The following is an 11960-nucleotide window of genomic DNA, read 5'->3' as shown; positions in this document are numbered from 1 at the left end:
TATATATATATATATATATATATATATGTGTGTGTGTCTGTGATTTGAAGCAGAATAATTCATCCTGTCTGTGCAGAAAATAACAACAAACGAAATATTACATAAATAGTAAATTAAGTAAATAAAGACTAGTATTTGGTTGACATTGCATGGACTGTGTTGAAGCTGCAATAGAAGCATCACTCTTTCAGAGTCACATGTCTCATTATATCAGTGTTGATCATGGTTTGTTTGTGCACTGAGATGGTCATGCTCAGCTGGTTTAGCTGGTGTCTTTTTTAGCTGAAGCTCATGCCGTGTCGTCAGTGTTGATTTTGCTCTTGTGTTTCAGGTTGCAGCCACTCTCAATAATCTGGCAGTGCTGTACGGGAAGAGAGGCAAGTATAAGGAGGCCGAGCCGCTGTGTAAACGAGCTCTGGAGATCCGAGAGAAGGTCAGTGCTCACCATAAACACTGAGATCTCTGCCGTGTGAAATGAGTGATTACTCGCTCGTCTCCTCCTGACGAGTTTTGATGGAGCAGCAGAATGTGATTAAACACTGATAGCAGCTGTTTCCTCTGATTACACCACAACGACAGAGCCTATTTATTTATTTAAATTCTTACATTTAAATTAATGTCCAAATTAATACCACACTATAGAAATTCTGTCTTAAATTAGTCTTGTCTCTATCTTAAGACTGTGTGTGTGTATCTGTCAGGTGCTGGGGAAGGATCATCCTGACGTGGCGAAGCAGCTGAATAACCTGGCGCTGTTGTGTCAGAATCAGGGCAAGTATGAGGAGGTGGAGTATTATTACTGCAGAGCGCTGGAGATCTACGAGTGTCGGCTCGGCCCAGACGACCCCAACGTGGCCAAAACCAAGAACAACCTGGTGAGTCTGAGAACGCCGCTTCTGCTGGGAAACTAACTGAAGTCAGTTTAAACACATACTTGATAAGCCGTGGCATTTGCATTTCGGCCTCATCATGCAAATGTGAGCAGAGCTCCAGCAGAATTCAGTTAGAGCGTGCAGCTGAACTCACGCTCATCTCTTACACACACACACACACACACTCATTCACACACACTCACTCACACTCACTCACCCACACACACACTCACACACACACACACACACACACACACACTCACTCACACTCACTCACACACACACTCACACACACACACACACACACTCACTCACACTCACTCACACACACACTCACACACACACACACACACACTCACTCACACTCACTCACACACACACTCACACACACACACACACACACTCACTCACACTCACTCACACACACACTCACACACACACACACACACACTCACTCACACTCACTCACACACACACTCACACACACACACACACACACTCACTCACACTCACTCACACACACACTCACACACACACACACACACACTCACTCACACTCACTCACACACACACTCACACACACACACACACACACTCACTCACACTCACTCACACACACACTCACACACACACACACACACACTCACTCACACTCACTCACACACACACTCACACACACACACACACACACTCACTCACACTCACTCACACACACACTCACACACACACACACACACACTCACTCACACTCACTCACACACACACTCACACACACACACACACACACTCACTCACACTCACTCACACACACACTCACACACACACACACACACACTCACTCACACTCACTCACACACACACTCACACACACACACACACACACTCACTCACACTCACTCACACACACACTCACACACACACACACACACACTCACTCACTCACTCACTCACACTTACACACACACAGACTCCATCACTCCATCAGTCTCTGTTGAACGATTTCAAAATGATCTTCATCAGCAGTGAATGCTCTCGTCTCTCCGCAGGCGTCCTGCTTTCTCAAACAAGGCAAATACAAAGAAGCCGAGGTTCTGTACAAAGAGATTCTGACCCGTGCTCACGAGAAGGAGTTCGGATCGGTGGATGGTGAGTGTTAGAGACACGTTCACACTGATGCTGCTGTCGGTTTGACAGAAAAAACGCACAGCGGGAAAATGACTATGATTACATGCATGTCAATATATCAATATTAATCATTCTTGTGGTTATGAATCAGACTTTATTAAATGAGTGTTACAGACTGAATGTGTGTTCAAAAGTCCAGTCTAATACAGCATTCAGTGGCTTTCATCAGAGAGCATCATGGGTAATGATGTCACCCGTATGTCTGTTTCCAGCCGAAAACAAGCCCATCTGGATGCACGCGGAGGAGAGAGAGGAGATGAGCAAGGTGTGTGTGTGAGAGCATGATGAGTGTGTGTGTGTGTGTGTGTGTGTGCTGATCTGCTGTGTCTCACTCTGTGTGTATCTGCTGATGTTCAGGGGAAGCACAGAGACAACACACCATACGGGGAATACGGAGGCTGGTACAAAGCCTGTAAAGTCAACAGGTAACACACACACACATCATATTACACCATGAGTGTACTTGATTTGAGTGCATTTCTATCTTTTGTTGACTGTAGGCCTGTCTTTAAATAACTCTCTGATTGCGGGTATTTCATCTAACCATGGTCATTTCAGACAACCGTGATTGTTGTGCTCCTTTAGCAGCAACAAGACTGAGACCTCTGAGCACAGGGAGCAGCACTATTTGTCATGTTCCAGCTTGCTCGTTTCATTGTTGTACTTCGGATTTTAAAAACACAGAAACACTGAACTCTGACATCAGAAGAACCCGGGAGCGCACCAGAAGTGCTAGTGTGAAAGCGCTCTGAGAAAAAAAGTCAGAATTATGAGATATAAAGTCACAATTTGCTTTTTTATTTTATATTCCGTAACTGAAACAAAATGTTTTCCTTTTCTGCAAATCCGTTTGACCACTGCGATTAGGGTTAGGAACAGCTGAACACGTGACGTGAGTGCTGAATGTTACTGAAATGACTCTCAGCTCAGTATACGGTCATTTCCACGCTCAGACTAGGAGTTATCAGTAATGTTTAACTCTTTAAAGGTTCTAACGACTCCTCCTGACTCATCTAAGCATCGATCAGTATGTCACATTAAAACAGTGAGTTTATCCAGACAGAGTGAATCTCCTGATGAATCAATCAGAAGCCAAAGCATAAGAGCTGATGTTCTGCATTGTGACGTTGTTTGTGCGCAGCCCGACGGTCAACACGACGCTGAGGAATCTGGGCGCTCTGTACCGCAGACAGGGCAAGCTGGAGGCAGCGGAGACGCTGGAGGAGTGCGCCGTTTGAGAGTGGGAGTGAGTGTGTGTGTGTGTGTGTGAGTGTGAGAGTGTGTGTGAGAGAGAGTGAGAGTGTGAGTGAGAGTGTGTGTGAGAGAGAGTGAGAGTGAGAGTGTGAGTGTGAGTGAGAGAGTGAGAATGTGAGTGTGAGTGTGATGTGTGTGTGTGTGTGAGTGTGTGTGTGTGTGTGCGTGTACGAGTGTGTGTGTGTGTGTGTACTAGGGGTTGCACCCACTAATCGACTAGACTTCAATGCTCTGCCATGACGCTAGTGAGTGCGAGTGTGTGTGTGTGAGTGTGTGTGTGCGTGTGTGTGTGTGTGCGTGTGTGTGTGTGAGTGTGAGTGTGAAGGACTGTGTTTCACATGCTTTCTCTCTCCTCTTTCCTTCCTGCTCCTCTGTGGATCCTAGAGCAACTCCGTGAGTCATTCTGAAGATGTTCATTAGTGCTGACGCTCGTGTAATAGAGCGCACGGCTCATCAATCCCAGCATGCCCTGCTGCGTGTGTTCTAGTGTTCATTCTGGCAGCTGTTTTGTCCTTTCTAGTTCCTATCATATTTAGTCACCTGTCCGGTTTTAGTTGACAAAAAGTCTGAGAATTTAAACTTTAGTCAGGCTGTATAATGTTTGAAATGATAATCACAATCAAATAAGATAATCATAATCAAAAGTTATAATCGTGATTGCTAATCAGAATTATAGCTGTTTCGCCTGCAAGCACAAATCAAGAGAAAGTCGACACACACATGCTAGTTTCTAGTTTCCTGATTTATTATGTTATCAGAAATACAAACACACTCTCTACATTATGAAAACTGGCGAAAAGGGACATTCCTAATAATAATTCCAGTAATTCCACATTACATTCATGTCTTTCTATTAAAATGACAACCAAAAGGCTTTGTATTGTGGCACAGAGGTTCAGATCATCAGGTGCCAGGTTGGGCAGATAAATTCAACACAGGAGCTCTGATTGGGGGATTTAAGCTCATCTGGCAACCCAAGCATGACAACTCATGGAGGTCTAGATTTGATCTTATTTCATCTTTTAAAGAGTTTTTATTTTTTAACCTACATTTCTCATCATCAGTACTGCATGTTGATGGAGTCACCGTGTCACTGTCTCGCCCTCAGTCATGGAAATAAAGCGTGTTTTTGGTTAACGAGGTGAGCTGTAGTGTGCTGTGGATCTGTGTTGGTCAGGGTCTGGATCCGGTCCATCAGACGCGTGTGGTGGAGCTCCTGAAGGAGGACGGCCGGCGCAGCAGAGACAGTGTGTCCAGCGTGAAGTACGAGAGCGGCTCTGAGGCCGGCGATGAAGTGAGTATGGCTGTAGAGTGGAGCGGGGTGAGTACACATCCACACAGCCACAAAAACACCAAGAGCTGATTGTGTGTCCTGGCATGATTGTGCTGATTTAACATGCTTGTGTGTGTGTGTGTGTGTGTGTGTGAGCATCTCTGAACACACACACTCCTCCTGCAGCGCCGCACAGGTCCAGGTCTCACCCCAAAATCAAGAAATTATATTTAGCATAAAATTAAGTCTATTTTTATTACCTCTATTTATATTTATTTTATTACATTCTTAAACATTTTTAATATATTATAATTTTTTTTTAAATTTATAGATTATTTTTTATATTTGTATATTTGGGTTGACTTGAGAAAGCCAACCTACTGATCTGCTACTTAAGCTTATTATTATTATTATTATTATTATTATTAGATTAAATTTCTGAACGCAACATGCTAGAAGCATGCTAATCATGCTAGCAACATGCTAGTAGCATATTAATCATGGTAGCAACATGCTAGTAACATGCTAATCATGCTAGAAACATGCTAGTAACATGCTAATCATGATAGCAACATGCTAGTTACTTGCTAATCATGCTAGCAAATGCTAGTAACATGCTAATCATGCTAGAAATATGCTAGTGACATGCTAGTAACTTGCTAATCATATGCTAGCAAAATGCTAGTTACTTGCTAATCATGCTAGCAATATGCTAGTAACATGTTAATCATGCTAGAAACATGTTGGTGACATGCTAGTAACTTGCTAATCATGCTAGCAACATGCTAGTTACCTTTGCTAATCATGTTATCAACATGCTAGTAAAATGCTAATCATGCTAGAAACATGCTAGTCACTTGCTAGCAACATGCTAGTAACATGCTACTCATGCTAGAAACAGGCTAGTCACTTGCTAATCATGCTAGTAACATGCTAATCATGCCAGCAATATGCTACCAACAGGCTAATCATGCTAAAACATGCTAATCATGCTAGAAACATGTTATCAACATCTATCTATTCTATCTACATTTTCAAACTTTAGGCTTTTTCTACTGCTTTAAACTTTCAGGCTAGGGTTTCTCAAGCCAACCTAAAGTCTTGACAAACTTTTTTATCTAGTTTTATTTTATTGTCATTCTCACTACTGTAAAAATGTTTTTGTAATTCTCTTTCTTGATGATTCTCATTAGATTCTCATTACTATAATGCAGTGATTTTTTAAATTGAGTCAGCATGAATTGAAGGCAGTTCAGCACATGCTGCCACATAAATGCTTTACAGTCATTATTTTTCATAATTATTTAATGATAATCACTGTGCCTCATATTTCTCATAGTTCTCATATTCTTGTGATTCTGGGCTGAACTATGACTATAGTTAACTAAAACAAAAACTGAAAATAAAATGAAATGACGAAGAAACATTCTCGTTATTTGAAACAAAAAACTGACTGAAATAAAATAAAATAAATACAACTTTTTATTACAACTAGTAGCCAAGACAACGTTTTCATTTTAATTTACTTTAACTTGATGTACTAAAATAACTAAAACTGACATCAAAATTAATAAAACCTTAAAACACACACAACAAAATTACTATAACTTAAAAAAAAATACAAATAATAAAAATATAAAATTACTAACTAAAACTAATAAATAATAACTACTAATGAATCCAATCTGTAAGAGTATCTCATGTCCACTGGTCCAGTGTCGCTGATGGTCTGCTGTGTTCAGGATGTTCAGTGTGATGTCATATCCTGCATCTGAAGCTTCCAGCGTCTCGTTCATGTGTGCGATCATTAACACCAGCACGTGCAATGGAAATAATCATCATCATAACACATCTCACGCTTTACAAAGAGTCTTAAAGGAATATTTCACCCAAAAACAAATGCAGACTCGCCTTGACTGGCTTTCAGTGATTGTGTGTTTAATACAAGTTAAAACGTGTGAAAGAATCTGTCAGTGCAGTGACAGAAACACACAAAACTAGTCAGTGCTGCTTCTCTCGTTTGAAGGATCATTAGGTAAAAGCTCACTAAAGCAGTCGTTCTTGGCAGTGTGTAGTAGCATGTGTGTGTGCATGTGTTTCTGTGTGCTGGTGTGTGCTGGTGTATGGTAGTGTGTGTGTGTGTGTGTGCATGTGTTTCTGTGTGCTGGTGTATGGTGGTGTATGGTAGTGTGTGTGTGTGTGTGCATGTGTTTCTGTGTGCTGGTGTATGGTGGTGTATGGTAGTGTGTGTGTGTGTGTGTGCATGTGTTTCTGTGTGCTGGTGTATGGTGGTGTATGGTAGTGTGTGTGTGTGTGTGTGCATGTGTTTCTGTGTGCTGGTGTATGGTGGTGTATGGTAGTGTGTGTGTGTGTGTGTGCATGTGTTTCTGTGTGCTGGTGTATGGTGGTGTATGGTAGTGTGTGTGTGTGTGTGTGCATGTGTTTCTGTGTGCTGGTGTATGGTGGTGTATGGTAGTGTGTGTGTGTGTGTGCATGTGTTTCTGTGTGCTGGTGTGTGCTGGTGTATGGTAGTGTGTGTGTGTGTGTGTGCATGTGTTGTGTGTGTGTGTGTGTGTGTGTGTGTCTGCTGCAGACGCTTGTGGCGCGTGTCTTTGCCTGTGCATGCAGTCTGCGCGTCGTGTCGTAGCGCCTGCATGAGTCTGTGCCTCACCATCACTACCTGCCACTAACCAGCCACATCACTGCAGCTGTTGCCTTGACTACAATCAGCCAATCAGCAGCCTTTCCCAACAGTGTTGCGAGTCTGAGTAGATGAAGTAACCGCTTTCACCGAAGGCCTCTGCGATCTACTTACGATGCTTTTGGGAAACGCAGCTGGGATCAGTTTTTCCTGACGCAGTGGATTGTACTCTTCCCTTCATCACTAAGAGACACACTGGAGCGCTGGATGAGCAGCATCTGTTAGATCAGAGACAGAGAGGAGCTCGACATCCAGTCTAATGAGCATCAGGCATATTTATAAATATACAACACATGCAGTTGCACAACTAGTCAGTAGTCAAGTCTCTTCTGCTCAGCAAGGCTGCATTTATTTGATCAGAAATAAAGTAAAAAATTTAAAATATTATTACAATTTAAAATATCAGATTTCTATGTGAATATCTGTTAAACTGTAATGTATTTCTGTGATGCGCAGCTGTATTTTCAGCATCATTACTCCAGTCTTCAGTGTCACATGATCTTCAGAAATCATAATAATATGCTGATTTGCTGCTCAAGAAACATTTCTGATTATTATCAATGCTGAAAACAGTTGTGCTGCACAATATTTTTGTGGAAACTGTGATGCATTTTATTTTTCAGGATTCACAGATGAACAGAAAGTTCAAAAGAACAGCATTTATTTGAAATAGAAATCTACTGTAACATTATAAATGTCTTTACTGTCACTTTTGATCAATTTAATGTGTCCTTGACGAATGAAATTATCAAGTATTGTTCTAAAAAAAATCTTACTAACTTTTTAATGGTAGTGTATCACAGTTTCCACACAAATATTGTGCAACACAACTGTTCTCAACATTGATAATAATCAGAAATGTTTGTTGAGCAGCAAATCAGCATATTAGAATGATTTCTGAAGATCATGTGACACTGAAGACTGGAGTAATGATGCTGAAAATACAGCTGCGCATCACAGAAATACATTACATTTTAACAGAGATTCACATAGAAAGCAGTTGTTTTAATATTTAACATCTTTTACTGTATTTTTGATCAAATAAATGCCTTGGTGAGCAGAAGAGACTTCTTTCAAAAATAAAATAAAATCTGAAAATCTTAATTGCAAACTTTTGACACACATCATTATATGATATTGATATATTATGATATATATTATATATTGATATATTAGACCCGAAACAGGCAGGGATTTGTGATCTCACCCCTGCAAACGCACACGCTGATATTACACTGTTCATATAGAGGATAAATCACTGCGCTTGAAATGAAGTCCAGCCCAGCGTTTGTTTCCTGTTCTACGTCCTGTGTCATGACCTCAGTGACAGACAGGAGCTGCTGCTCTCTCTGTTTTCACTTTTCTCTTTGTGCCTTATTAGCATGACAAAAGCCTTGTTAAACATTTCACTTTATAAAGCAACAATTAATGAATTTAATAAGTAAATTATGTATAAATAATATATAAATAATTTAAAAATATTTTTCCTTTTCTGTTTATCAGCGTTTGACCTATTAACTAAATATAGTAGACGTGTGTTTGCAGGGGTGTGAGAGCAACAGACAGAGAGACAGACAGACAAACAGAGAGACAGACAGAGATATGGACAGACAGACCGAGAGACGGACAGATAGACAAAGAGATGGACAGACAGACAGAGAGATGGACAGATAGACAAAGAGACGGACGGACAGAGAGACAGACAGATTGACAGAGAGACGGACAGACAGACAGAGAGACGGACAGACAGACAGAGAGATGGAAAGACAGACAAAGAGATGGACAGACAGAGAGATGGACAGATAGACAGAGACGGACAGACAGACAGAGAGACAAAGAGACGGACAGACAGACAGCGAGATGGACAGATAGACAAAGAGACGGACAGAGAGATGGACAGACAGAGAGACAGACAGATAAACAGAGAGACAGACAAACAGAGAGACCGACAGAGAGACAAAGAAACGAACAGACAGACAGAGAGACGGACAGACAGACAGAGAGATGGACAGATAGACAAAGAGATGGACAGACAGAGAGACGGACAGACAGAGAGATGGACAGATAGACAAAGAGTCGGACAGACAGACAGAGAGACAGACAGATAGACAGAGACGGACAGATAGACAAAGAGACGAACAGACAGACAGAGAGACGGACAGACAGACAGAGAGATGGACAGATAGACAAAGAGATGGACAGACAGAGAGGCGGACAGACAGAGAGACGGACAGATACACAAAGAGACGGACAGACAGACAGACAGAGAGACAGACAGATAGACAGAGACGGACAGATAGACAAAGAGACGAACAGACAGAAAGAGAGACGGACAGACAGACAGAGAGATGGACAGATAGACAAAGAGATGGACAGAAAGATAGACGGACAGATAGACAGGACAGACAGACAGAGAGATGGACAGATAGACAAAGAGACGCTCTTTGTGCCTTATTAGCATGACAAAAGCCTTGTTAAACATTTCACTTTATAAAGCAACAATTAATGAATTTAATAAGTAAATTATGTATAAATAATATATAAATAATTTAAAAATATTTTTCCTTTTCTGTTTATCAGCGTTTGACCTATTAACTAAATATAGTAGACGTGTGTTTGCAGGGGTGTGAGAGCAACAGACAGAGAGACAGACAGACAAACAGAGAGACAGACAGAGATATGGACAGACAGACCGAGAGACGGACAGATAGACAAAGAGATGGACAGACAGACAGAGAGATGGACAGATAGACAAAGAGACGGACGGACAGAGAGACAGACAGATTGACAGAGAGACGGACAGACAGACAGAGAGACGGACAGATAGACAGGGAGATGGACAGATAGACAAAGAGACGGACAGACAGACAGAGAGATGGAAAGACAGACAAAGAGACGGACAGACAGACAGAGAGATGGACAGACAGACAGACACGGACAGACAGACAGAGCGACAGAGAGATGAACAGACAAACAGCGAGATGGACAGATAGACAAAGAGACGGACAGACAGACAGATATACAGGGAGACGGACAGATAGACAAAGAGACGGACAGACAGACAGATATACAGGGAGACGGACAGATAGACAAAGAGACGGACAGACAGACAGATATACAGGGAGACGGACAGATAGACAAAGAGTCGGACAGACAGAGACAGACAGATAGACAAAGAGACGGACAGACAGACAGATATACAGGGAGACGGACAGATAGACAAAGAGTCGGACAGACAGAGACGGACAGATAGACAAAGAGACGGACAGACAGACAAAGAGACGGACAGGTAGACAAAGAGACGGACAGACAGACAGATAAACAGAGAGACGGACAGACAAACAGAGAGACAGACCGATAAACAGAGAGACAGACAGAGATGGACTGGCAGACAGAGAGATGGACAGATAGACAAAGAGATGGACAGACAAACAGCGAGACGGACAGATGGACAAAGAGATGGACAGACAGACAGAGAGACGGACAGATAGACAAAGTGATGGACAGACAGATAGAGAGATGGACAGATAAACAGAGAGACGGACAGACAGAGAGACGGACAGATAGACAAAGAGATGGACAGACAGACAGCGAGACGGACAGATAGACAAAGAGACGGACAGACAGAGAGACGGACAGACAGATAGAGAGACAGACAGATAAACAGAGAGACGGACAGAAAGAGAGACGCACAGACGGACAGATAGACACTAAGAAAGACACTAAAAAAATACAGACTGAGTGATCACTGTCTGGCTATAGAGAGAGGACGACACAGACAGCGATGGCAGCCACGAGAACAGAGACTGTGTTCACTGTGCTCACAGAAAGAGCTGGAAACAGAGGAACATTTCTTACTGCACTGTGATTACTATCACAACATTAGAGCTGCATATTTCCCCAAATTCCAACAAATTAAACCACATTTTATGGCATTACCAAATACAGAAAAATTAAATCACATTTTAGGGGAAGATTCCAAAATGATCACAACAGCAGCAAGATATGTATATACATGTACTTATTTACTTAATTATTTTACATATCTATTCTTGTTTATGTATTATATAATTGTTTATTCCTTATTCATGTAATGGACAATGCTTTGGCAATACTGTGCAAGTCATGCCAATAAAGCTCATTTGAATTGAAAAAAATTTGAATTGATAGACAAAGAGACGGACAGACAGAGTGACAGAGAGACAGACGGACAGATAGACACTAAGAAAGACACTAACAGAATACAGACTGAGTGATCACTGTCTGGCTATAAAGAGAGGACGACACAGACAGCGATGGCAGCCACGAGAACAGAGACTGTGTTCACTGTGCTCACAGAAAGAGCTGGAAACAGAGGAACATTTCTTACTGCACTGTGATTACTATCAGACAGACAGATGGACAGATAGACAGAGAGACAGACAGATAAACAGAGAGACGGACAGACAGAGAGACAGAAAGAGACAGACATACGGACAGAGAGACAGACAGATAGGGAGAGAGATGGACAAACAGAGAGACGGATGGACAGACAGACAGAGAGACAGAACGGTCAGACAGAGAGACGGACAGACAAACAGACAGAGAGACGGACAGATAGACAAAGAGACGGACAGACAGACAGAGAGATGGACAGACAGACAGACAGAGAGACGGACAGATAGAGAGACGGACA

General features: G+C 42.0%; 1 protein-coding gene across 1 annotated transcript in view; it reads left to right on the top strand.

Annotated features, from left to right (window-relative positions):
• The window catches only part of LOC107742075 (kinesin light chain 1-like), a 33130-nt gene that overhangs the window by 12006 nt on the left and 9164 nt on the right, over positions 1-11960 (top strand). Inside the window, 7 exon segments of the mRNA XM_016554937.1 lie at positions 332-433; positions 702-875; positions 1919-2018; positions 2270-2322; positions 2415-2482; positions 3199-3307; positions 4489-4632. Coding sequence (XP_016410423.1) covers positions 332-433; positions 702-875; positions 1919-2018; positions 2270-2322; positions 2415-2482; positions 3199-3307; positions 4489-4632 — 750 coding nt within the window.

This window comes from Sinocyclocheilus rhinocerous, unplaced genomic scaffold (assembly GCF_001515625.1).
Source record: "Sinocyclocheilus rhinocerous isolate Xijiao unplaced genomic scaffold, SAMN03320098_v1.1 scaffold3119, whole genome shotgun sequence".
NCBI classification, from domain to species: Eukaryota; Metazoa; Chordata; class Actinopteri; order Cypriniformes; family Cyprinidae; genus Sinocyclocheilus; species Sinocyclocheilus rhinocerous.
Note: the sequence above shows the minus strand (reverse complement) of the source record. Positions and strands in the feature narration are given on the sequence as shown.